The sequence below is a fragment of the Dama dama genome, chromosome 21, assembly GCF_033118175.1.
Source record: "Dama dama isolate Ldn47 chromosome 21, ASM3311817v1, whole genome shotgun sequence".
Lineage (NCBI taxonomy): Eukaryota > Metazoa > Chordata > Mammalia > Artiodactyla > Cervidae > Dama > Dama dama.
The window spans coordinates 3757086-3784621 of NC_083701.1; the positions used below are offsets into that span (position 1 = coordinate 3757086).

General features: G+C 55.0%; 1 protein-coding gene across 1 annotated transcript in view; it reads left to right on the forward strand.

The window, feature by feature from the left end:
* Positions 1-27536, forward strand: part of SLC45A4 (solute carrier family 45 member 4) — a 63213-nt gene that overhangs the window by 15478 nt on the left and 20199 nt on the right. Inside the window, 1 exon segment of the mRNA XM_061123108.1 lies at positions 20136-20777. Within this exon segment, the coding sequence (XP_060979091.1) occupies positions 20534-20777 (244 nt within the window). The 5' untranslated portion in view covers positions 20136-20533.

Here is a 27536-nt window from a genome sequence, read left to right on the forward strand (position 1 = left end):
ACACCAGGGAGAGGCTTGGCGGCTCCCGGGAGGGACGGATGCGCTCCAGTGGGAGATGGGACCTCCCGGGCCCATGCACGCCCGGGTTGGGGGCGGGAGCGCGTGCCCTTGTGCGGCTGGGCAGGAAGCTGGCGGGGGCCGGCAGCTGGGCTGGCCCGGCACGTTGGGCCGTGCGTCCTGGCCAGGGCCATGGAGTCGGGCGACATGTGAGCAGAAGTGTGTGCACGTGGATGTGTCGCTGTCCACTGTGTCCCCTGCACTGGGCCACAAGCATGGGGTCAGGTCTGTGAGCACAGGAGAGGGTGGGGCAGCGTGGGACCGAGGGCCTCACCCCACCTGGGGCCCTGTGGGCAGCAGCCAGCTGGTGCCCAGAGGCACCCAGGCTGCTGCCAGCCTGACTCCCAGGCCCAGCGTGCGCCTGCCACAGCCGTCGGGGAGGGTGGTGTGGTAAGCCGCACAGTGAGCCTTTTATGGTCTGAAGTTTTTTCTCTCTTCTTTTTTTTTGGAGGGCCACAAGCGCCCGGCATGTGGGTTCCCTGACCAGGCGTTGAACCCATGCCCCCCACAGTGGAAGTGCTGGGGAAGTTCCCCAAAGTGTTTTCTCGACAGACTTAACCAGATGCCCCAAAGAATAACTTCTTTAACCAAATACATAATTTTCCTATTTGTAGTTAACTGCCTTTAATTGGCTGTTGCCCCAGCCTGGCCATCCTGCCACTCCCAAGGATGCTCCGTGCTCCCTGGGAGACACGGGGAGTGCAGGCGCACCACGAAGGGTGCTCCAGGGGGCAGGCCCTGGGGGGCTCAGTGGGCTTCGGAGGAGGGCGGGTGGTCCCGGGGGCGGTGCGCAGCCTGCTCTCCTGGCCCTGCGGGATGCCGGCTCCCTTGTGCAAACACCGCCGTACCTCCAGGTGACCTCACCTGTCAGCCGTCAGGGCAGCTGAGTCATGACGCTGTAAATTATATCCGCCAGGGCAGGTTTGTAGCTGCGGTTATGTCTTCTCCCTGTTAAAATTAGTGTCGAGGAGAGAGTGAGGTGGTGTGCGGAGTTTCTCGCCCGTCACTTACAGGCTTCCCACGGGCCCTGCAGGCCTTTGTCCTTCAATGGTGGTGCCCTCGGTGTGCGGTTCTGAGCGGGATCAGAGCTGGTGGCCGTGGGGGAGGAGGGACAGTGCCCGCAGCCTGGAGAGAGGCAGCGGCTGGTCAGGTCGGGCAGCGGCCCTGGTTCCCCGTCTGCCCTGTGCCTCTGGGCTGTTTTCAGTGTCCAGGGACGGACGCTGACCCCACGAGGGCACCTCAGCCCCGGCGGCTGGCCAGGATGGTGCTTTCGCAGGGCCGGCCGCACCCAGGTGTGAGCGGTCTGTGAAGGGCAGTTGCTTCTGTTTGCTGGGGGCAGGTGTGCACGGGGGGAAGACAGCGGTGTCGCAGGAGGGCTGCTGCTAGGGGACAGCAGGGTCTCCTGGGCCTGCTCCCGCGGGGACAGCGGACAGGAACTGGGTCCGCTGCAGATTCGTGCCGTCACTGCCTTGCGCCCGATGGGGAAACGCTCGCTTGGGAATGGTGACTGACTCTGCTTATGTTTGCCTTATTCTGGAAAGGCTTTAAGCTGGTTTAGGAGTCTGTAAAGGTGCAGTAAGGTATCTTTGCAGCCTGCATGCTTATGTGTCCTGCTGTGGTCTGTTTCCAGTGAGCGCCTGTGGAGGCTGCCCCCTCCCCAGCCTAGGAGCTCCCCGGGGGCGCAGAGGGGCATTTGCCGCTAGCCTCTGTGGGTCCTCCTTGTCTGTGCCCAAGCCCCGTCTTTCTGGCCCAGAGTTGAAAGCCAGAGGGACCATGAGCTCAGACTCCCACCTCCCTGGGCTGGGAGGAGGCGCAGCCCAGGGGCTCCCAAAGGGCCGGAGCCGAGCTGGGCTCCCTTGTGCCTTTGAGGCAGTGTTCCTTCAGGAGAAGCCCAGAAAGACGGCCCCCTAGGTCTCCCCACCCGCCTTCCCCCATGTGACAACCCCCCCACCCGACCCGCCGCCTCTTCAGGCTGACATGCGGCCTCAGGTGTGTCCTGATACGCTGTGGACACCCAGCTTGTGGACTGACGTCAGGGGCTGAAAAGCCCCCTCACTGGTTCTAGAAGCGTTGCTCAAACTCAAGATGGAGCGTCTTCAGAGACTGTTTGGGGAAGACTGAAATCTCACGCTTGCACACATCCTGGGCTCTACCGCGTGGGCCTCAGGAAGTGTGTACAAGCCCGTGCGTTCAGGACTCTTTGCTTCCTCAGCGTCTGTGCCCGCCCCTGCCCACCCCCTCCCCTTCGCCTGTCGGCCTTTGTTGGGGTGTGCGCGTCCTGGGGCGCACCGTCTGAGCGTGGGCGCAGAGGGTGCCGAGGGGACGCAGACTGGCAGGGTGGAACGGGGGCTGGCGGCTCGGTGGGGCTCACACCCTGGGAGCGAGTCCTCGGAAGCCGGTCCTTGTGCATGACAATGGGACATGGGTCTGGGCCGCACCACGGGCCTGTCGCCCTGGACGGGCAGTCGGTGATGCTGTACTGAGGGGTGGACGGACATGGGAATGGCCTGCGCTGCAGCCCTGGCAGGGCCGGCCGTGCGTGAGGCTGTGGCTCTGAGCTCAGAGTGACAGGTGGGTCCCTGACCTAGGAAGACCCATTGAGATGTTGGGTTTTGGGCACGGTCCCAGCGGCCGCTGTTGTGGAAGCCTTCAGGCCGAGGACCTGGGGTGGGGAAGGTGGGGACCCGTGGTCCCTTCTTCGCTGGACCTCCAGGGATGGTGAGCTCGCGCTTGGAGGGAGCCTCCTGGGGTGGGGGACGCCCGCCGTGGAGCCAGGCTGACGCTGAGCCCCAGTTACAGCCGCGTTTCTGGTTCTGCCTCTCGGGGCACCTGCTCCCTGCAGTCGTCCTGGCTGGGGGTCAGCACATGGACACACTGGGTGGCCGGAGCTGAAAGAGCGCTGACTCCTTCCCCTGTGAGGCCCCTGGGGACAGAGACGAGCCCTGGGCCTGGGCAGGGGCTGCGCCCAGGGGGACCCGCCAGAGGGAGCGAGGAGCTTCCTGCGTCTCGGCGTCTTCGCAGGACTTGGACGAGCAGAGGCCAACTTGGCGCTGGATTGCGCTTTTATCCCCCAGGAGAGAAACCAAATAAACAGAATAGAGTTACTTCGGGCCTCTGGCCAAACGAGACATATTTTGGATCTGGTGACCTTTTTCTTTGGGTCATTGTTCACTGGAGAAGGTTTTGACCATATTCCATTTCAGAATAGGAAGAACAGCTTATTTTTCAGAGTGGCAAATAAGGAAAAGAATGAAAGTATCTCGGAGTCTCTGTTTCCAGAGGCTCCCCCGGGAGGAACATTTTTATAGACACCACACATCCTCGCCAGCCCTGGCCAACTTTCCGTCCCAGCGTGCCAGGGTGTGCCGTGAGCCGGCCGGCGCCTGCCCATGTCCCTGCGGCCCGCCAGCCGCATCGGGGCCCCGCGCTGGGCGCCCAGCTCTCCTGGGATCTTCGAACCTTAGCATTTTCACGACTGCCCTGCAGAAAGTCAGTGTCGTCATTGAGTCCCAGGGTGAAGCAAGCACTTGTGGCCGTAGTCAAAGCCAGGGATGGCGGTGTGACATCAGCCCTCATCGAGGTCACAGGAGACGCCCCACCGCCGCCATCCTCAGCCTTGGTACCTGGCTCAGATGCAGGCCGCACGTGCGTGACCATACAGCAGGGGCGCTGCCTTGCGTGGACACGCGTGTGCTGGGCGCCGACCGCCAAGTGCCGTGGCCTTTCCTCCTGGCTGCCCTGACCTCACGCTGCTGCCGGGGCTGTAACTGAGTGCAAATCCCTGTCTGCGTGGCCGCCTCTCTCTGCCTTTGAGCCTCGGAGAGGCTGTCTGGGAGGATCCCTGAGGCTGTGCACCGAGGGGATGAAGCCCGCTTGGCCGGGGCTGCGAGATTGCCCTGAGTGCCTCGGCAGACTGGGAGCTGGTGTCGACCTGGCATTTCTGGGGAACTGGAGGCCTTCTTGGTGTCCTCGTTTGTCTCTCCTGCCGCCCGCCTCTCCCGTGTGTCCCGGGGCGCTGGTCCCAGGATGCTGCGTGGGAAGCCCGAGGGGGCCCACAACCTAGGGCTGGCAGGAGATGGGGTGCCCTAGACATCAGCCTGCTCGGAGGGGGCCACTGCTCGCTTCTCGAGGGGGTAAGCACTCAGTGCCCCCAGCTTTTCTCAGCACAGAGACTCATGGTGTCCTTGGGGGTCCTGGGCTTGGCTCCCCACCCCCACGAGGCTCTGCATACAGCTCAGGACATTGGAGGGTCGTTTGGTGGTGAGGTTTTGGGGTTTGGATGTAGCAAACTGTAAAATAACAGAGCTCGGGTGACTTATCGATGATGCCGGGTACTGGCTGCCTGGTGCTGGGTCCATGTGGAGCCAGCTCACACTGCTGGGGCCGCCCTGCCAGGCTGGGCGAGGCCATCTGGACTGGGGTAGAGGCTGCTCATCCCCACCTCATCCAGCTTGTGCCGCTTGCAGGGAACCCCGGGGCCTGAGGAGGTGCGGAGACTAGCGCTGGCCCCAGAGCTGTGGCCACGTGTTTGGGCTGCAGCCACAGACAGGCGAGCACGCCGGTCAGGCTCAGAGCCCTCCTACAGGGTGGTGCACGCCTGGGTGTCCCTGTGAGGGGCCGGGGGAAGGGACAGGGTGGGCACGGTGCAGGGGGGGAGCCCCTACCCTGTGGCAGCCACGGCTAAGACCTCCAGCCCTGTTGCCCGTGGCTCCTGGCACGCGGGCAGCATGGACACAGGCTCCCTCGTGGTCTTGGCCAGGTCCGTCCCCTCCAAGCACCTGGAAGTGGGGGTGTGAGGGTCAGAGGGAGTCCCTCGGCCAGCTGGCAAGTTGCCTGCCCCGCTCTCCTGTTTTCTGAGCCTGCCCCTCCTCGAGGGTCATCCCAGGGTCGTCCTAGCGGCAGGCAGGTACCTGAGCAGGTACTGTGCAGGGGAGGTTGTGGTCAGCCGCTCTGTGCCTGCCTTTATAGAGAGAGGCTGCGCTTGGTTCTGATAACCGAGTAGAATCCTTAAATTTATGTTTTTGTAATAACTTTATCACTTTTAGTGACAACCCTGGGTCAAAACCCTCATAAAGCCAACAGTGTCGTAATCATTAGAGTGCCCTCTTGTCTTTCTGGGCCGTCTACGCCCAGAGAAGAGCCTGCCCAGTAGCTCAGATTCTCAGGAAGCTGGTTCCCGGTGTTGGGTGGTTGGGGTCCTTAGGACTGAGTGCCTGCCCGGTGCCTCCACTGGCACACACGTGGCGGGGGGTTTCCAGAACTGTCCTCACGGCCTGGAGGCCTGTGTTGCTGCGGTGTGACCGCCTCTCCAGGTGGGGGCCATGGGCGGAGGCTGCGCACGTGCTTCAGGCGGCACCCACGTCTGCGCTCTGTTTCCCACCTTGAGGTCAGAAGCTCAGCTGCTTCCAGGGAGTTTGGGCCCACGGGATGCTGACCCCCTCTTCCATGCAGAGCCTGCCCTGCTCTATCTCAGAAGCATGGCGTCACAGGAGCCAAGATGTCGGGGTCCAGGTCTGGGGGACCCTGGCTGAGCCTCCTTCCCCACCGGGTTCGGGGAGCCCTTCTCTTGGAGCCGCCCGCTTGCTGGTGAGGCTCTCGTCTCCCCTCGCGGGCCCCTTGTCCCCTGGGCGGCAGCTGCTGCTGTGATTCTGCGTCCTGTCCCTGCTGAGCGGCACACTGACAGACTAGACGTGAAGCTGCCCCGGGTGAGGTCAGGGTGAGGAGCAGTCTGGAGCCGGTCATGGGCCTGGCCCTCAGGGTGCTGATCCACGGGGTCCCTGGGCGTTGCCCTCGTGGCCCACCCTCCCCCTGCTGCCTGCATCTGGTCACCAGGAGACTCACCTGTCTGTCAGGAAATTAAGTTTAAATCAGATTTGAGTAGTAACGCTCCTTGTTCGTGTTCATCTCAACCATCATCTTAAAATCTCTCCTTTTAATTGACTGTTTTCCAGTTGCTTCTGTCTGCTGGGTGGTTTGCGTGAGCGCCTGGCGCTGTGCCCCTGATCACCGGCGGCCCAGGATGGGCTGCAGGGGTCCCGGGGCCTGGGGACCCAGGGTGAAGCGACTTGCTCCCCTCCAGCTGCTGCTGTCCCTTCTTCTTTTCCTTTGTAAAACTGCTTCTTTGGCAGCTTTCACTTCTCATGTAGGCAAGTCCCAAGCTAATATTTATCCTGTGAAGTATCTTAAAAATGCTGGAGGGCAAGTTATTTGCAGAGAGCTTTATCAGTCTTTGAAAGAGAGTCATTGTTAGGTTGATAAACTGAGGCACTGCTTACAATAGCCAGATTGTGTTTGAACTTGCAACCTTTAATGCAACAGTTAGTTTTTGTTAACAGATGGAATCCTGTTGGCTGTTCTGGTAAAGAGGTCTTTATCCTTGTGTTTTTTGTTTGTCGCTGGCATGCACTGGGAGAAGGGAGACCTGGCGCCGAGAGCTGGTTTTGTAATACATTCAGGTGTTACTCGTTCTATGATTGGCAGGCTTTTCAGGAACGCGGACTTTGTACATGGAGACCTCAGTTTTTATGAATCGTCCCTTTAAAAGTGGAGCTGCTGCCTTTCAGAGGGAAGCTGGCCTCACCATGCAGTCTTCAAAGACTCAGCAGTGTGCAGGAAAGAAAAAATGATAGAAGTAACAAGAATGTGCAGAAAGTGGTATTGCTTATGGGTGGTCAGGAGGTTTCAGATCTAAAGGAAAGCACTTTGACGATGAACTAAGAACTTTCCTGAGGCTGTTACTTTTCAGTGGAAGGAGTGGCTTCCTGGGTCTTCTCTGGAGCCCGCTTCGCTACACAGCAGCCCCTCTCGACTCTGAGCGTCCAGGTAGGAGGTGGGGATGTCCTCTGGGGCTGGGAGGGTGTCTGGGGCCTTAGCACCAAGCACCCTCAAATTCATGCCCCTGCCTTCTGCCTGGAGGTCCAGGGTGGAGGTGAGTCCTGCGGCTTCTGTTCAGGGACAGAGGTGGGGACTCGTGTGGCTCTGATGAGAGGCAGGTCCAGAAGCGAGTTAAGCCTTAGTGACCAGGGGCTGGGAGCCCAGGGTGGGTACGGGGCCAGGCCAGTGGGGGCAGAGGGGCCTTAGGTGGGCTGTGCTGGGGCCGGAGGCTGGGACGTGGGGACGTGTGCCGGGACAGGTTCTCCTTGGAGGGGCCCGAGGGCGGGTGCCTGGGGGGCGGTGCCTCTGCCCTGGAGAGACCTCAGTCGGGACCAGGCACTTCCTCCTGGGTCAGCTGACACTCTTCGGCTGCTGACTCGCTGTTCCTCCCTGGCCTCAGCGTTTCCCTCTCTGTCCCTCCTTCTGACTCAGCCTGCGCTGCGCACGGCGCTGCCTGTGGCCTGAGCGGGGCCGAGAGCCCATCTTCCTGCTCTCCTCACTGCGGCCACACAGGTGCACACCCTGTCCACGCCCCAGTGTCTCTGGGGCTGCAGAATCCGTGTTTAAAAGGTTGATGGTTGACTGAATTGTTTGGGGGATGCACTGAGTTTCTGCAGGGGAAAAAAATTCCATTTCTGGCCATCGTGACTCTCCAGGTCATTTTCTAGGTATGCCTCCCACCGCTGTCATCTCCAGAACTTTTTCTTCTCCCCCAACAGAAACTCTGTACCCCTTACATTTATTTATTTGTTTTGGAAGAATTCCAACTTTTTCATTTTTGTCCTTTTATACAAAACCAAGAAGAAGAAATAGAACTGCAGAAGTAGTTAATTGGTAGAACACACGTACACAGAAATCTGGATAGGAAAACAAGCTTATTTACAATGAGAAAACACATTTTTTTTTTTACTCTAAGAAAAGAGCCACGTCTTTGGCTGCGCTGGGAGCTCACTGCTGGGCGAGGCCCCCTCTCGCTGCCCAGGCTGCTCGCCTCGGTGGCGTCTCTCGCTGCGGCTCGTGGGTTCTAGAGTGTGGGCTCAGTCGCTTAGCTGCCCCTCGGCTTGTGGGATCTTTGGACCAGGGATCAAACCTGCGTCCCCTACACTGGCAGGCGCGCTTCCCTGGTGGCTTACACGATAAAGAATCTGCCTGCAATGCAGGAGACTCGGGTTTGATCCCTGGGTCAGGAAGGTCCCCTGGAGAAGGGCATGGCAACCTACTCCAGTATTCTTGCCTGGAAAATTCCCATGGACAGAGGAGCCTGGAAAGCTACAGTCTGTGAGGTCACAAGGGAGTTGGACACGACTGAGCGACTGACACTTTCAACACTTTTCTTAACCACTGGACCACCAGGGAAGTCCCCTTATATTTTTAATGCATCTGGAAACCCATCATCACTGGTAAGTTTCTGTGGTCAGTGCTGTGTGTTCATAAATTTACACTTTGGAACCCCACCTAGCCCTTCCTCCAGTGTTTACGTGGCTGGCAGATGCCTGGGGACCGTGGGCCTCCTTTCCGGCTCAGACTCTGTTTCCCGGTGCTGTGTTTGTGTCTGGAGGCAGCATCCTTTTGCTGGCTCACAGGCTGTAATCCAGTTCTGGGTTGTTGGGTGGAGGGGGCAGCACTTAGTCCCGGGTGATGTCAGCACCCATGGGTTAATGAGTGGGAGAGAAAGGTGCTTGTTGGTGTTTGCAGCTGAGAAACTTGAACTCGGGCTTTGGCCTGGGGAGTCCGGTGCCATCTGGGCCTCAGGAGGGGCACGGTGCTAGACAAGCAGGAGAGCTGCTCAACCCCAGGTGGATCTGTTTCAGACCTTGCAGGGCTTTTCTGTCTTGTTGCTCGTGGCCTGGAGAGAAGAGTGTTGATCCCTGACTCCTTGATGGGCATTATGCCTGGGAGTGGAGGCTGGCCATGTGTACCCCTGAGTGCAGTGCATTGTGGGAGAATCCGTGATGAACAAAGCAGGCGGTGATGCAGCTTGGGATGGGCGCCTGGTGTCAGTCCAGTGGGGAGAAGGCTAAATAAATAAAGTGGCAGAGCGAAATCTGAGCTCCAGGAGGGGTGACAGGTGCTGTCGGCGAAAAGCCCTGTGATTGTGCTTGGAAACTGGAGTAGCCGCTGAGTGAAGGGCCTCACCAGCGACACAGGACAGAGGGGTAGCGTCCATGTACCAGACTGTTTGCGAGGGTCCTGCTGCTTTCCTGGTGGGTGAACAGTCTTCAGTTACTTGATTGCTGATGACAGATTGGGAAGAGCTTCTGAGCTGGTCCTTGGTGATCAGCTCTGAGTCTTTTAGTGGACCTGCCAGGAGCTGAGTCCACAGTTGGCTTTGCAGACCTGCCTCCCCACCCTTTATCCCCATCCAACTCTCTTGGTCTACCTGGCCTTGCAAGCCTGTGTCAGCACTTTCTGGACCATCTGAGATTCAGCTTCATTGTAGAACAGTCCTGAATGTCATTCCACATATCAAGCTCTTACGTGAAGTTTGGATAGGGAAACTAAATTAGGAAATAACTTTGGGTCATATAGAAGCAATAATAATATATATATATATAATGGTGAATCACTTAGAATACCCCTTCTCTGCATTCAGCATTGTTGTTTAGTCCCTCAGTCATGTCTGACTCTCTTGCGACCTCATGGACTGTAGCCCACCAGGCTCCTCTGGTCCATGAGATTTTCCAAGCAAGAATACTGGAGTGGGTTGCCATTTCCTCCTCCAGGGGATTTTTCCAACCCAGGATTGAACCTGCGTCTCCTGCATGAAGGGGACAACAGAGGATGAGATGGTTGGATGGCATCGCTGACTCAATGGGCATGAGTTTAAGCAAGCTCTGGGAGTTGGTGATGGACAGGGAAGCCTGGTGTGCTACAGTCCTTGGGGTCGCAAAGAGTCGGACACGACTGAGCGACTGAACTGAACTCATGCATTGGCAAGGCAGGTTCTTTATGGCTGAGCCACCAGAAAGCTCCTTTCTGCATGCATACCTTAAAAAAAAATTTATGGGACCATTATGTATAGTTGATTTATAATGTGCCTTTTGTGCCTATTATTAGGCACATTTCCACGTCAACAGGTAATCCCACAACGTGGAGTTTGTGTCAGAATCGATCTGCCTTTACATGAGCAGGTTTCTCAGTGGTGTTGATCCACAGACTGTACAGGCTTTGCTTTCCAAAGAGCAGAATTGCAGGATCAAAGGGTATTTACATTCTGAGGCTTTCAATATCTACTGAGAGGACTGCAGCTGTGAGAAATCATTTCTGATGGAGTCAGGATGGCCGGGATTAATCCCACAGGTGATCGTGCCACTTGCTGTGAGCGCGTCAGCCCTGGTGACCCCAGGAAAGCGCTGGCCCTGAGTCGCAGACTTCTCCAGACAGCAGGAGGATTCAGGTACCAAAGCGGGCTTCTTCATCACAGATCCTCGGGGGCCCTCAGGTTAAGGGGTTGCTCAAGACAGAGGGCAGCTTCCTGAGCTGATAGTCTGGTTGATGCCCTCTGGGAGGCTCCCTCCCCTCCACCTCAGGTGATGTCCCATCCTGAGCTCAGAGGGGAGTGGGCCCTCCCCTGTGCCCGCCTGCACTGGGGCTCCCCAGCGTCCTAGGACCACGCCCTCCTCCTGGTAAAACAGAACCATAGGTGACTGAGACAGTGGGAAGGCTTAGGAAGGGTGGAAAGACTTTACAAGGTCTGCAGTGTGCCTTTAGACCATGGTCTTGGTCGCTCAGCAGCGCCTGGCAGTCCTGTAAATGGTGCAGACATGACTCATCCCCGGTGTGGTGCGCTGACCTTCAGCTGAGTTCAGGTGTGTGTGTGTTGGGGGTGGGGGGGGGGCGGTGACTGCAGAATGCTGCAGGATGTTCTTGCTGGTTGTCTTGATGGTCTTAGTAAGAATGAATGTAACCCCAGACTAAAGCTGTGTGTGTTCCCTTCATTCACCAAAATGCTAACCTTTTAAGAGAACTAATTTTGATTTGAACATTTCTCAAATATATTTCATACTTCTTTACTTTAAAAACATTTGGCCATTTTGTGTTCACTTGACACATGGACCGTAATTCAAATAATTCCGTGTTGTTCGACAGTTCAGTGGTTTCCAGCACTTCCTCATGGAGCGCTGCATCCTCTTTGCCTGTGAGGGGACTCTGGACACTGCTTTGATTTGATACAAGTACCATCAGAAGGTTTCATTACAGCTCTGCTGCCTTTAGTGGTAGCCCTTAATTATACCCTTGTCCTTGAGGTCTGTTTCTGTATTTTTTTCTTTTCTTGGCTGTTCCTTGAGGTTTATGGGATCTTAGTTCCCCCACCACGGACTGAACCCAGCCTCACAGCAGTGAAAGTGTGGAGTTCTAACCGTTGGACCACCAGGGAATTCCTTGTTCTTGATTGTATGTATGTAAAGTGAGGAGTCTTTGTTTTCATTTTTTAAAACAATGTTTGGTTGTTAGCGCGTCCCCTTCTGCAGCCCGTCTCTAACACACTGTAGGCGGCAGAGTCTGTGTTTGTTGGTACCTGGCCCGGTACCTTAGATGAAGTGCTGAGTTTTGGGGAAATACCAGTCTCCTCTGGAACTGTTGGCAGTGGCTGCCCACTCGGCCCTAGGTTGATCCTAAAGCTTGGTTTTCCTGGGCCAGTTGGGGTTCCAGGTGCAGTGTGGTTTAAAAGCTTGCTGCTGTTTCCATAGCAGCCAAAGCTTTATCCTGACCCCAGTGGCCTAAACTGGCAAATTGATGCTAGAAACATTTACAAGAAGAGGAAGGCAAAAAACCTCTCGGAGATTTTTAATTGGAAAACAAAAACCCTCCTACTCACCTGATGTGCAAATGAAGGAGAACAGGGTGAAAGTCAGAGGTGAGAAGTCAGGTGAACAGGTCTTTGTTTTTAGTAGAAGGTGAAAGTCATGGAAATCTTTTCTCTGGGGACAGAGCAGTTTGTCCTTGTTTCAGGGTCATTTCCTCCGACAGGAGTGTTCTGAGTTTTCCTTCAAGTGTGGGTTGCAGTTTCCTTCAGCAGTGGGTGAAGACAGCTCCTGTTTGAGCATGTTCTTGGGCTCCATCCTAATGCCCTGCCCCCCCAGCTTTAGGAAGTTGGAGAGCATGTGGGGTTATTTGGGGGTAGTGGACTGCACTGGGTCTTTGTTGCTGTGCTCAGGTGCTCTCTAGTTGCGGCGAGCAGGGGCCACTCCTCATTGCGGTGCACAAGTTTCTCTTGTTGCGGAGCACAAGCTCTAGGCACACAGACTTTGGTAGTTGCATCACATGGGCTCAGTAGTTCATGCTTTCGGGCTTACTTGCCCCGTGGCACGTGAAATCTTCCCAGACCAGGGATTGAAGCCGTGTCCCCTACATCGGCAGGCGGGTTCTCACCCACTGTCCCACCAGGGAAGTCCAGATGGTATGTGCTTTGATATGATTCAGTATTAAACATTTTTGCTGTCATATGAGCTGTCACTGGAGTTTGCCACGTTTGCGTCCATGTGCCCTTCTGCTTATTTGACCTGATGCTGTGCTTTTAGGGGGTCCAGAGCGACAGCTTCCCCAGGGTATGAGGGCAGGGGCAGCATGGAGCCCCGTTTGGCGGCGTGCGTGCTCTGTGTGGGGCTTGCAGGGAGCTCCCACACACCCTCATCAGAGCAGACTGCCCCCCCCCCCCCAGGTCATCCAGTGGAGGGGAGCTGAGCCTTCCGTGCTCCCTCTCATCCTGCTGTACACGCTCTCTTCCCAAGAGATGACTTTTAGAAAGTAGTTCTTAAGTAGAGTGTGTTTTGAGAGTAAGTTGCAGTATGCCAGTTTGCAGGAATTTAAAAAACCATCTCTAGGAGGGCGCGCTTCCTCCTGTCCTGAGGACGCACAAGAGGGGCTACATCCCCGCGTCCCTGCCGGGAGGGCTGTGAGCCAGCCTCCCAGGGGAGTGGGCAGCCTGGCCTAGGCTGGGTGCCCTTGATGGGGAGGTCCCGGGCACTGTCTGGGGAGGGACCAGGGTTCCTGCCGGGCCAGGGAGTCACAGAAGAGCTGTCCGGGAGAAGTGCGCTGGAGTGCCTGGGCCGCAGCTCCTGCCGGTTGCTGGGATACTAATCCATTGAGAAACACTTTAATTAGACTGGCTTGTTACAGTGTAGCAATATTTTCATCCCCTCGCTCCCTGGGGCCCCTTTCCAGATTTCCTTTGATTCAGTCTCTGCATACCCAGAGTATTTGACACACGCAGTCACATGCCTCCTTACTCCCCCGCCCCTCTGACTGCACCAAGTTCCCAGCAAGCCGATCAGAAGGCGCGTCCAGCGTGTGGTGTTCGGTGTCTGAAGTGCCCTCAGCCAGGTCTCGTGACACGGAACACACACAGGCGAGGTTACGCAGTCACGGACCAGTCATTTCTACCTAGAGGGGCCTCGGGTTTTTGGGCCAGGTACCTGCGGTCAGAGGCTCCCAGCTGGGGCGAGCAGGCCTGCAGACCCTTGGGCCTGTCCCCAGAGCTGTGGCTCAGTGACGCAGGGGAGCCCTGCAGTCTGCATTTTCAAACGTGCTCCCATGGCCTTCCTGACTCACACGGATCCAGTGTGCCGGTCCATTCGGCTCCTGTAACAGGACACCACGTGGGGAAGTCCAAGACTCTCTGCTTTCCTGCCTTAGGGGGACAGAAACCGCTGGTCCTGGTACTGTTTCCGTAGCTGTGCCTTTTCCAGCATGTCCTGTAGTTGGAATCTGGCAGTATGTAGCCATCTCAGATTGGCCTCTTTCATGGAATTAATGTGCATTTAAGGTTCCTCCATGGCTTTTCATGGTGTGATGGCTCATTTCTTTTTAGTGCTGGTTAATATTTCATTGATGTACCACAGATTGTTGATTCACCTGCTGAAGGACATCTGGGTTGTTTCCAAGTTTCCACCATTGTGAATAAAGCTGCTATATAGCATCCATGTGCAGGTTTTTTTATGGATAAGTTTTCAGCTCCTTTGGGCAAATACCAGGGAACACAATTGCTGGATTGCATGCTAAGAGTATGTTTAGTTTTGTAAGAAGCCACCAAACTGTCCTCCAAAGTGGCCATACCAGTCTGCGTTCCCACCAGCAGTGAATGAGGGTTCCTGTTGCTCCACATTGTTGTCTACATTTGGTGCTGTCGGTGCTCTGGGCCTGGACCGTTCTAACAGGCGTGGAGGGGTGTCTCACTGCTGTTTGAATTTGCGTTTCCCTGACGACAGGCGCTGGGTGTGGAGCATCTTCCCTGCGCTCGTCTGCCACCTCTGTCTTCTCCGGTGAGCTGTCTGTCCGGGTCTTTGGCCCACCTTTATAACTGAGTTGTTCATTTCTTCACCGTCGGATTTGTTTTGGATAGCATCCTTTATCACTGTGTCTTTTACAAGTATTTTCTCCCAGTCTGGGGCCTGCCTCCTTCTTCTCTTGATACGGCGTTGATTTTATGTTGGAAATCAATGGCATTTCTGAAATGCTTTGAAGGACGTAACTTTATAAACAAATTTTTACCAGAATGTTTTCCCCATTCGTATCAGGGGTACTTTGACTTTGCTTGATTCCATTTCACACCTTTTTTACTCTTGGTCCAGCAGCTGGTCTTCTCTGGTATGCAGCTGTCTGCCCGGTTCTGCCGGCTTCGGTGTTGTCCTCAGTTGGTCACCTTTGCTCTGCTCGTCTGGAGGGGGAGGCCACAGTGGGCTGATTGGGGGTGGGGGGTGTGGCTGTGCTTTGGTTGGGTGGGTTATCTGAGGCTAATAGCTGACGATGCCTTATGAAAATGTTAGCTTTTTCATTTCTGGGGCGTTTTTCGAGGGTAGACTTAGATGCCTGACTTAGATGGTGAATGTACAAATCAAACAGCCGTTGCCACAAACCAGACACCACAAAGCACGGGCTGCTCGTCCCGGTGCCTGGAACGTGGTGCACACGCGTGTGCGTGGGGCCAAGACGGGAGCCAAGGCGCCTGAAACCCCCCTCCTGCCATTCTCCAGCATGTGTGGGTCCCTGACCTTCAAGGTCATATTCCCGTCGAATACTGTGACTTGCATAGACTCTTAATTGCCTGTCAAAAAATTATGCTTCAGTTAAATTTTTGATGACATGAAGTTTACAGCCAGCTTTTCTACACGGCACATTGTAGGAAGTCACATGCTTTGGCACCAGGCACCCTGAAATTAGAAGCAGGACAATACAGGAAGTTGTTGATTGGAACAACTGTACTTTCACTTGCCTCGGTGCATCTGCGAATCACAGCCAGGTCGTCGTCAGGGAGGCTCCAGAAGGAGGCCTGACTTCAGAGTCGCTCCGGGCTCGGAAGAGCCTAGTGGAACAGGTCACAGTGGAAACCTCTCCACTCTTGCCAGCAAGTCAGCAGGGGGCTTTCGGGAGGCAGCAGCCTAGTCGTCATGATTCCTTCCGTGTGTTGTCACACTTTAGCTTGGGCCTTTTACATCAGGTGCTTCAGAAGAAAGCATTCTCACGGTTTTAGATGTTGTAATTAACAGTTCTAGCCTTTCTCGAAAACAGCTTCCGTAAAGAAAGCAATTTGCTTGCTGTGTGAGTACTTCGCAGCGCCTCACTACCAGAGTGTATCTGGCTTGGGGGTGTCCGATTGTCCCCTAAATGGAGTGACACCCTCCTTGCTCACGCCTTCCTTTTCTTCTCAAAGCCGCTCTCCTTCTGTCTTCTTGCAGAGCAGAGCCCCGAGGAGAAGGGGCCCTCGCAGTGGGCGGGGGTTGTCAGAGCCCAGGAAGGGGGCAGTGTGTGCCGCCTGGGTCCCTGCTCCGTGTCCTGTGCAGGTGCTATGCATAAATCGGACTGAGGGGACCCCAAGTCCAAGCCTCCATTGAGCTGGGGACTGGTGCATCTTGGTGCTGCTTAGACTTGCTGTCAGCCTGGTTATAGCTTCCTCCCCCCAGCCATTCTCACTCAGACAATTAGAGAACCAGGATATCAAGTTAAAATACAAAACCATGAGCCTTCACTGGATGGGAAAGGACCCACGTGGACTTCCCAGGGTGTTTGAAATATCAGAACTGATTGAGTGGTACCTTTTCACTGTGTGTGAGTTATACCCAAGGACGCGAGCGAGCCCTGGTACCCTTCACGTGCACAGTCAGTCACTGGGAAGGTATAAGCAAGGGAAAATCACATCCGCAGTGGCCACAGAAAAGATGAAATCACTAGGAAGAAACTTCACAAGAAATGTGCAAAACCGGAGGAGGAACATGTTGAAATTCTCCTGAAAGGCACTGGGTTTGGACTCGGGTATATAGAGAGACAGCCCTCAGGGTGGCGGTTCTCCTTCAGCTAATTTATAAAATCAGTGAAATCTCAGTAAAAATACTGACATTTCCCTCCAAGAGCTAGTCAAACTTGTAAAGGTCATTTGCTCATAGAGTTCTTGCAAATAAACATGCCAGAGTGGATCGAGATTCTGGGGGGAGAAACCGTGAGAGGGAAGGTGTGTCCTCAGCTCAGGGCCTGCTGGGGGCTCTGTGCCTACAGAGCCTTTGCTGGGCTGGGCAGATGGTCTCGCTGGATGGAAGGGACACAGACCCAGTGCAGACAGAGTCAGTGTTGGGGAGAGGAAGGCGGGATCTCCCGAGTGCTGGGGGTGGGCTCATAAATCATGCAGAAGCAACTGGACGGCCACTGGGAAGGTGGGACACGGCGAAAAGGAGGGGGCAGTTCTTCTGCCTTGAAGCCTGGGTCCTTTCTGCTGCCCCTCCGAAGGAGCATCAGGGCCAGAACTGGAGGGTGGGTGAGCCCCCCGACAGGCCACAGCGCCAGCCCAGCCCAGCCAGGCCCCCTTCTGAGCAGACTGAGCACACGACCATGGTTGAAGTCTGGAAGTGCCCAGTCCCTGGGCTGCCAGGTTGGCCAGCAGATGCCCCACGTGAGGCAGGCTCTGCTGACCAGTTAGGTGGCCGTGCCCGCCCCTGACCATGAGGGAGACGGCAGGTGGCTGGATCCTCTGCCTGGAAGAGTCCCGGGAGGGCAAGCGGCCACCACCATCACCACCACCACCACTAGGGGCTCAGCCCCCACAACTTTCTTTCCAGAGGCCGTGGCTGGGCCGTTCTTAGACATTTGGTGAGGACCCCAGGTGTGAGGAGGGACTCTGGTGTAGAGACTCGCTCTGCACTGCAGAGGGGGCGCGCCGGCACTGGCCTGGTGGTCTGGCGCCAGGCCCTTCGCTCCCCCACGCACGGCCTCGGCCTCCTGGGCTTCCTGGCCATCTCTAGCTGATTGTGCAGGCCCTTGGGCAGGTGCGGCCCTGGGCCTGGGGTTGGAGCCCACAGCCTGAACGTGACCGAGGCCAGGAGGCCGGCGGGGCTTCCTTCACTGCCCCTGGGCGGCTCTCACCTTCTGTTGACAATAAGTGCCAGGTAACGCCACCTCCTCTGGCCTGGGGGACTGACTGGGAGGGGACAGCTCGCACCCCTTCCCACTTACAAACCTGACCCTAGACCCCTCCTCGGGGAACCACTGTCCTGAGCTCCCCCGTGTCTCCTCTTCTGCTTTGGGCAGAGGCTGGCTTAAGAAAACAAAGGGGAAGGAAGTGTGGTTGAGTTTGTAAGTTCTGGGCTGGTTGACTGATTCACAATGTGATGAGGGTTTCAGCGTTTTTAAGAGCACTTTTCCTCTTGTTTAACAATAACCCTAGGAAACAGTCGCTCTGTGGGGCACCCTGGGGCTGCAGGATGTTGAACCCATCTCTGGACTCTTCCCCCGAAGCATGATACCAACCCCTGCCTCCAGTCATGAGAACCAGAAACATCTCCAGGCATCGCCCAGTGCCCCCAGGGCTGAGACTCACAGCTTTAAGATAATCCTAGTGCACTTAACTGCAGAGCCTTGTTGCCTCAGTGTTCGCTGTCGCTGAAATGACTCTTCACTCTCCGACACGCAGTTGTTGTTCATGTCCAACTCTTTGCGACCCCATAGACTGCAGCATGCCAGGCCTCCCTGTCCTTCACTGTCTGCCAGAGAGCTTACTCAAATTCATGCCCATTGAGTCGGTGATGCCATCTAACCATGTCATCCTCTGTCATCTCCTTCTCTTGCCCTCAGGATCAAAATCTTTTTCCAGTGAGTTGGTTCTTCACATCAGGTGGCCAAATGTTGGAGAGTCAGGATCATTCCTTCCAGTGAATAGTCAGGATTGATTTCCTTTAGGATTGACTGGTAAGGGACTCTCAAGAGTCTTCTCCAGCACCACAGTTCGAAAGCATCAATTCTTCAGTGCTCAGCCTTCCTTATGGTCCAATTTTTAACATCCGTACATGACTACTGGGAAAACCATAGCTGACTAGATGGACCTTTGTCTGTAAAGTGATGTCTCTGCTTTTTAACACGCTGTCTAGGATTGTCATAACTTTTTTCCAAGGTGCAAGTGTCTTTTAATTTCATGGCTGCAGCACTGTTCACAGTGATTTTGGAGCCCAAGAAGATAAACTATTCCACTGTTTCCACTTTTTCCCCATTTATTTGTCATGAAGTGATGGGTCCAGATGCCATGATTTTCATGTTTTGAATGTTGAGTTTTAAGCCAGCTTTTTTACTCTCATCTTTCACTCTCATCAACAGGCTCTTTAGTTCCTCTTCGCTTTTTGCCATTAGAGTGGTATCATCTGCATATCTGAGGTTGTTGATACTTCCCCTGGCAATCTTAATTCCAGTTTGTGTGTTAACCAGCCCGGCATTTCTCATGATAGTGGCTCAAATGGTAAACAATCTGCCTGCCATGTAGGAGACCTGGGTTTGATCCTTGGGTTGGGAAGATTCCCTGGAGAAGGGAATGGCTGCCCACTCCAGTATTCTTGCCTGGAGAATTCCATAGACAGAGGAGCCTGGCAGGCTGTAGTCCATGGGGTTACACGGAGTCAGACACAACTGAACGACTTTCACTTTCAACTCACAGAGTTTGCTTTATTTCACCTGACTTTCAGGATATATACACAGTGGTACCAGGGTGAGGGGACAGAACTGATGGGTTTGAAGATTATAATTAAGTCCTTAGGGTCTCAGAGAAAACTGGTTACTGTCCTTCTTGGCAAGAGTTTGGCTGATCAGGGATGGAATGAGAGAGTGCTGCTAAGGGTTCAGGCTGGGTTCTTTAATACTGTTCTGTTTACATTGTGTACATGAGAAAGTGTCATGATAACATGTTTTTAAAAAAAGATTGTAGGAAGGTGACAGTTTGGAAACACTGGTCTTAATCGAGATGATTGATTGTATGGTAGAGGACATTTGTAAGTTTGATAGCAGTCGCAGGTGAAGGCTGCAGTTGTGAACTTGTAGTGAAGTTGAAGGCATAAGAAGCAGATACATAGGTTGGATCCCTTGGACCCGTGCTTGCCCGAGAAGTTTTGGTGGAAGGAAAGAGAGCATGAGAAAGCCTCAGTTTGGTGGAAGAGTGAGGCAGGGGCTCTGAACCCCCAGGGTCAGCAGCTCAGCTTTGCCAGCAGCCGGGCCAGGGACCCCCTATCACCTCCAAGGCTCCCTGAGAAGGGGGCTCAGTGAAGACCACCCCTCAACTTCTGGTCATTTCTGGGGTGGAAAGTAGGAACTAGATGTCAGGTTAAGTGAATATTAAGAAGAAATATTTTTATTTAAAACAATTGAAATTTTTTGGTAAGATATCCACCCACCGACCTATCTTAATATAGTCACTTGTTGTGTGATGTCAGGTCCCATCAGCTTGAACGGAGGCCCCTGTCCAGACAGCAGGGATGTAAGTGCATCCTTGTCTGGCCTTCCATGGGGGAGAGGCGAGGGGGATGCTTCTAGGCAGGTTCTCGGCAGTCAGCACCTGCTCCTGGCGTGTGCGTCCAGGTGGAGACTGGGTCACCGGTACCAGGGTGGGAACGCAGGACCAGGGCCCGGATTTTGCACCCCCTGGAGTGCGCCTCGACGTGGTGGTCAGCGTCTGGCCCTTGGGCCCCAGCGCCCGTGGTTGGTCCCTGGCCTGGCCAAGGAGCAGAAACGGGGAGCTCCTTCCGTGCCCTTTTCTCTCGTACCGTCTCCCAATGTTGTCCCAGCTATATCCTCCCCCAGGATCGATTCCGTACTGGAAAACGTTTCTCCGGGGACTGGTTTTGTTTTCTCCGCAGGTGACTTTGTCCTCTGCTCAGAGAACCAAGGGCCGCGGGTGGGCGCAGATGGCGGGTGGGGGCGGGTGGCCCTGGCCCATGTGACCGGCTCTTGCTCCCTTGCAGATTGCCCAGTCACTCGATGGGGCACGCCGGCGGCCTACCTCCGTGTGTCACCTGCCCACCTCTCAGCAGCAAGGAACAGAGCTTCAGCACCTCTTCAGTAATGATGATGAAACTGGTATTAACTGAATGGCATTTATGGATTTTTAACTCTAATTCACAGTAAGCCAGAAAGCCATATGTTCAATCCAACCAAAAATCGTTCAGTTTTGCTGCATGTCTCACCCGATTGTGAGAAGTTTCAAGATACCTGTTTGTACAAAGAGGAATATAAGTGTTACTTGCCGGAGGAGCACAGCTGAAGCAGAAAGCGAAGACGTCTTAATTTATCCTTAAAGATATATGATAGAATTATTTATTTAGATAGAGTAAAGAGATATATATATATATTTTTGGTGGTGATGAAAATGGCTCCGCAGAATGCCGACGCAGAATCTATGCAAGTTCAGGAGCTCCCAGTGCCCCTGCTGGACCTGCAGAAGCCAGGGAGGACGGAGGCGGAGACACGGGACGAGACCGTCAGCGAGGGCTCCATCGACCGCATCCCCACGCGCCTGTGGGTGATGCACGGGGCCGTGATGTTCGGCAGGGAGTTCTGTTACGCCATGGAGACGGCGCTGGTCACACCAGTCCTGTTACAGATCGGTAAGTGCCTACACATGGGTGCACATGGGCTGACCACGTCCCCGGTCTCCCCTCGTGGCAGCCTCCTCTGATGGGCTTTCCTCCTGTGTCAGCGGGGCAGGGCGGGTGGGGGTGGTCCTCCAGACATTCACGTGGGGTCAGAGGCCCTGGCCAGGTGGTACTGGGTGTCTGGGCGCATGTGACCTTCTGAAGCTCTGACCTGGCACATGCTTGCCTTCCATGAGGTGCCACTTGCCGAGCCCTGGACCCACCCCCACCCCCAGTGTGGCCACCAACCGTGTCATCCTGGCCGAGCCCGTGAGCACCCCGCCCTCCAAGTGCTTTTTCGTAGAGTGAGATGAATCGCAGGTCAGGTACAGGGCAGGCACCTGCTCAGAACAAGGCCTCGCTGTAAAAAACTCTGAAGAATGCTGTTTTCTTTATTTTCATCTTGTTATTGGCTTAAATAGAAGTTTAGTGTGGAAGTTAGGTGCCTGAATGATGGGTATTTCCAGAAATACTGAGATTCTCAGAGATACACTCTGAAAATACTGTCATCCCTTCCACATTACTGCAGGGAATGTCTCAGGCCCTAAAAAAACATGGTCAGAATATTTAATTTTTCTCATTGTCTAAGAAAGTCTTAAAATCGCTAAGCTCCCAACTTTGCAAGAGATCCAGGTAAGGAGCCAAACTATTCAGAAGCATGCTTCATTCTAGAATTGCACATGTGCGCTGTAAAATATTTTAAAACTCTTATTTATTTTGGCTATCCCGGGAATGTGTCTGTCTCTGAACACGATGGCGTGATTCTTGTTTGGAGCGCACGCTCAGGCCTGCCTGGCGCAGGTCGTGGGTGAAGCGGCGTCCCCTTCAGGGCTGTGGGCAGGGGCTGGTGTGGGTCCCAGCTCAGCAGTGCCACGCCGGCCCGCACCGTGTCGTCAGCCACATTGCCGAAGGGGCAGGCTGGTCACTCTCTGCATTCGCGTCCCTGTGCTTCCGCCTGCTTTCCCTGTGACACCCCAGGTGTCTGTCTGTCATCTTTCACAACGTGAGGCTGGAGGGACGGCCCACGCCTGGACGAGTCGAGACCCTCTCCCTGGGAGCTGTGAACCGCGTGGGCCGTGCTCTGCCCTCCGTCTGCATGCTGGCCATCCCTGCATTCACTCTGCTCTGCCTCCTCCGTGCCCCCAGGTGCCAGGCCACTGGGGGCAGACAGAGCACCATGTCTGGCAGTCCCCACGTGGCTCGTTCTGGTGCTGGGAGCCGGCATGTGGCCAGCCCAGCAAGACCTGCCTTGCTGGGAGGAGAGCTGAGGTGAGACGCCGACCCCTGGAGGGCCTGGGAAGACCTCTCGGGTGGGGGGCAGTGGTGCGGGGAGAGGCTTGGAGACCACCTTTGTGGCCAGACCCCAGGCGGGCCGTGTGCAGCGGCACAGAACCTGACCAGGCATTTATTTCACACCTCTGATGTGCAGGGGTGTGGGTTCATGGTTGAGGTCATTACGAAAGCATTGTGGCCAGACTCAGGTGGTCAGAGCCAGGTCCCATATTTAACTTCTATGATCTCTTACGGTTATGGCTCTGATTACTGAGAAGTAGGTTGGTAGCAGGAGTGGAGGTTTGGGAGCATTTCCTTGATGACAGGTCACGTGTATGATGGCCCAGCACCCTGGTGCTTACACAGCTCCTTGGCACTTTCACACTTTACAGGTTCTGCATCTATTTCCACACAGCTTACATTTCACTGCGTGGTTCTGCATGTATACATACTACACGAGACTTGCATCCATTTTAGATAATCCAGGGTAATGTATATTCTAATTTTTCTATATAATGCCTAGGTTATGCATTAATTATAGCTTCTGAAAGCTGCAAGTGTGTCTGTTCCATGTGACCATGCACCAGTGTTGATGAGAAGCAGGACCACTGTCATCATATTTACTGTGACAGGACGACCCAAAGGGAATGAAGGTGACCCTTGTCACTGACCCTAGACAGTGCACAGGAGGGCAGGACTCTGGCAGAAGCTGTTTCCGTGGCCTAAAGGAGCAGAGCTTAATAAGAGTTGTTCTGAGATGGGCTTAGATAGGCGCCAGACAATAAGGCCTGATCCTTTTCTCAAGGTTGTACTTGAATTTCACTCTTGGGACAATGCTCAGTTCAGTTCAGTTGTGTCCGACTCTTTGCGACCCCATGGACTGCAGCACGCCAGGCTTCCCTGTCCATCACCAACTCCCGGAGCTTGCTCACACTTATGTCCATGAAGTCAGTGATGCTATCCAACCATCTCATCCTCTGTCATCCCCTTCTCCTCCTGCCTTTAATCTTTCCCAGCATCAGGTTCTTTTCCAGTGAGTCAGCTCTTCGCGTCAGGTGACCAAAGTATTGAGTTTCAGCTTCAACATCAGTCCTTCCAATGAAAACTCAGGACTGATTTCCTTTAGGATGGACTGGTTGGATCTCCTTGCAGTCCAAGGGACTCTCAAGAGTCTTCTCCAACACCACAGTTCAGAAGCATCAATTCTTCAGTGCTCAGCTTTTTTTATAGTCCAACTATCACATCTATACATGACTACTGGAAAAACCATAGATGGACCTAGAGGCAATGTAGTGGTCAGAATTTTCTAATTTAAGTCAGGGCTTCTTAAAGTGGTCTGTCACACCCAGAAATACAATGTTTATTATTGGATTTTGTATATTAATAATGATTAAAGCTGAAACAGGGATTTCCCTGGTGATCCAATGGCTAAGACTCCAAGCTCCCAATGCAGGGGGCTGGGGTTCGATCCCTGGTCAGGGAACTAGATCCCTTAACTAGGAGTTCAGATGCTGCAACTAAAGATCTGGCATGCCACAATGAAAACTGAAGATCCTACGTGCTGCAACTAAGACCCAGCGTTGCCAAATCCATCCATCCATATGTGTGTGTGTGTGTGTGTGTGTGTGTGTGTGCGCGCGCGCATGTGTGCACATATATGTATATGTGTCCGTGCACGTGTATGTATATGTATACGCATGTATATGTGCATGTGCATATATGTATGCATGCATGCGTGTGTGTGTGTGTGTGTAGCTGAAGCCATTGTCTCGGTGTGGACAGTGTGACCCACCTGACAGGTGTCTGCAGGTGTAAGCACCACCACAGTGCTTCCGCCGCCCCAGCAGCCTCCTGGTGGCCCTTCGCGTCAGTGCCCCTGCGTGGTGGGGGCCTGCCTCTGCTGTGATGATGCCCTGTCTGAAGTTTGTATGAGCAGAATCACGCAGCGGGTGGCCTGGTCTCTGCCATGCTTCGGCAGCCCATCCTGCTGCACTAGGTGGTCCACTGGTTGCCCCCCGCCCCTCCCCCTGTTCATTCACCAGCTCATGGACGTCTGGATCGCTTCTATCTGGGGGCTGTTCTAAATAAAACTGCTCTGAGCCTCACCTACGAGTCTTTGTGTGGACTTGTGTTTCATTTCCCATGAGTAGAGACCTAGGAGTGCAGCATTTACTTTACAAGAAGAGACCATTCCAACCATTCCCCACGTCCTTGAGAACACTTGCATTTCTCTGATGAATAGCAACGTTAAGCGACTATTCTTGTGCCTCTTGTGGACTTGTGTTTCATTTCCCGTGAGTAGAGACCAAGGAGTGCAGGTTTACTTTACAAGAAGAGACCATTCCGACCATTCCCCACGTCCTTGAGAACACTTGCATTTCTCTGACAAATACTGATATTAAGCGACTATTCTTGTGCCTATTGGGCAATCGTGTATCTTAGGTGGAGTGCATGCTCAGATTTTTTTGCTGATATTTCAATCAGGTGGTTTGTCTCATTAATAAGTTGCAAGGGTTCTTTATTAAAAAGCCCTTTATCAGATATGTCTGCCCTTGGGCATCCAGTTCTGTCCAGGGGTGATCAACTTGCTCATCACTTGTGTGGCGAGTCCATCACTGGGCTGGGCTCTTGTGGCCAGCCTGTGCATGTCCTCCCCACCTGGGAGGCTTCGAGGAGGCACTGAAGTGTGGTCTTCCCATCATTGTTCTGCATGATCTCCCCCGTCCCCCCGCCCCTACCCCCCAGGCCCAGGGCAGTTTCAGATGCTCACCTAGTGCCCTGGGCTCAGGGGAGGCTCAGTGAGTATTTGTGGGAGGAAAGAATGAGTGACACAGCTTAGATGCCCAACCTGTCCATGTGCCTTTGTGAAAGCCCAGACTCCTGGTTTCCTGCCTTCTAGAGTTGGTCCCTGATGGCCTGATCCCACCCAGGTTCTTGGGGCCTCCAGACCCATTGATGCATGCGACACAGAAGGCCCATGGGATTCCCCAGGGAGCCACTCAGTGCCCACCCCAACAGAGCCACATGCATTGCCTCTCATTCACGTCACACGTGTTTGCCCTGTGAATGACTGGGCCTGTCTCCGGTGGAGATGCGGGCACAGGTAAATGCTGTGGACGCAGCGCTGGTCACCCTGCCACCGGCAGGTCTTTTTTCTGGTGACAACGTGAGGAAGCAGAGGCTGGGAGGGCTGGTGCACCTGCCTTGGGGGAGCCCACCAGGGGCACGTGGGCTGTGTTTAAAGCTTGAAGCATGTGGCCCGAGTTCAGCTTCAGCATCCCGGCCTTTCTGGTTTGGTCCGATGGCCATCCGTGAACAGAGCTCGTTGCTCGTCTGCTGGGGGCTGTGTTCCGCTGAGATCCCTAGCCCTCTGCCTGGCCCCTCACCTGACATCGCAGGTCTGCTGCGTTGAGGACCTGGGGAACCACAGCTGGAAGACGGAGTGCCCTCCCCACCTCGGCTGTGGCCTGAGCTTACACATGGGCCCAGGAGGTCGACTCTAACCTCAATACTGACCCCATCTGTCAGTCCTCAAGGTACCTTGTGGCCCCACTGCCCCAAGGGCAGGTGCAGGCTGAGGGCCACCCAGGCTGCAGGAACCTGGGACGAGGTGGTGGTTTCTAAGCCAGGCACGTGCTCCTCAAGCTCCACGCCTGCCCAGCACGGCCGCCGGCCTGCAGGAGGAGCTGATTCCAGAGATACCTGCAATTATGGAGAGAGTTATTCCAGCCAAATAGAAAATACAGATTCTAGAAAAGCCACTGCCCTTCGGCATGCCACAAAATTACCATGTCAGTCCTCGATGGGTGGCCGCGGGTTGGGACGCCCGCCACTGGGGCGTGCCGTGAGGGTGTGGGGGACATGCCCAGAAGCAGGTCTGACAGGTGGAGGGAGCCTGCTGGCAGGGAGGTGAGCTCCAGCCCCCTCTGAGGGGGCCCGCACCCAAGCTGTCAGGATCTTGGTGGTCAGAACTCAGACCCCATGGTGCTTCCTTCACTCCCGTCCACCTCCCCGAGGAAGGACTCGGGTTCTCAGTGGAAAGATAACCACTCCTGCTATGATCTGGAAGGCAGCTGGGCCTATTGCATTCCTGGGTGTGGGGAACTAAAGAATTGTAGTTCCAGTACTTACTTTGGTTTGTTTCTTAAATTCGGTTTGTCACATGAGCTGGATTGTTGATAGTCCTAGTTGTCATTCTCAGCTGTGCGTTTTTGTTTTTCTTTCACACGAACTCGAGTCTTGGGGCTTTGGTGTTTGGTGACAAGTTGTCTCCTGTGATCCTCAGCTAGTTGCACGTGTGTTGACCAGTAGCCTTGGCAGGGCTTGTCTGGTTCCAGCTCTGGGGTGATGGAGCCTTTATGTTTTCATATCTTTCTATGAAGGGGGTTAGGGGACAGGGTCTCTGCCCACCCCCTCCTCACTCCTCTCTCTGATCCTGGACCTGCTGACACTGGTGGCTGCTTGGCCACCTGCCCTGTGGGGGGTGTAATAGGAAGTCAAATCACCACACTCTTTTCGTAAAGAGGTGAATAATTTTGGAAAGTGCCGTTTAAATCGCAGCACTGTGAGCCATCTATGTGTGTTTGCTGGCCCTGGTGTCCAAGGTGCCCCCGCCATCGAGGACACCGCAGCGCTCGTCCACGGGGGCCCCGACGCAGGAAGGCCTTGCCTGGCCGGGCCGGGACCTGCGGCGAGGGCTTCTGACTCCATGTGAGCACCTCTTTCTGCTGGTCTGTCTCTAGACCAGCAGCAGAGCCGTCCCTTGATGCTGCAAGGGCAGCACCAAGTCAGCAGGCCTTGGGGACAGTGGCAGGGGGCAGGTGGGTGTGGCCGGGACAGCCGCCCCTCCTGGTCCCACTGAGTGGGCCGCAGAGGGGGCAGAAGGGCGGTGCGGGCGGGTGGCGCCCACCCCTTCGGGAAGGTGTGGAGGCAGCAGCCCTGAGACCACAGCTCCGCGAGCTGGAAGAACGTGCCGCAGGCCTGGGGCAGCCACGGGTTCTCCGTCCGCCTCTGCAGGGAAGGGGCCTTTAAAAACTGGTCCTCTGCTTTGTTGGACCCAAAGCACTTTTCACCAGGTTCGGGATTCAGAGGTCAGGGAAGCGAGACTTCCGTCCGTCTCCTGTCCTCAGCACCTGGTTCTGCCCCTGGAGGAGCAGGTTCCACGAGCCTCCTCCTGGACTTCTCCCGCATGTGTGACCTGAGACACGCCGTCCCCACCAGCAGCAGAGTGCGTCCCAGACAGACGAGAGCCCAGGTCCAGGTCGGAGCAGAAAGCCCGTCGGTCTCTCCAGGCTCCTGCTGCATCCTCCCGGTGGGCCTGCCCACCTTGGCTCCGACCTTGGGGCTGGCCCAGGTGCCTTCAGCATCTCCATCACCCCTCCCTCACCTGACTGAGAGGCTGCATCTCTTATACCTTAGATCCCCACACCGTTAGTCAAACATCTCAGCTTTTGGAGGGGA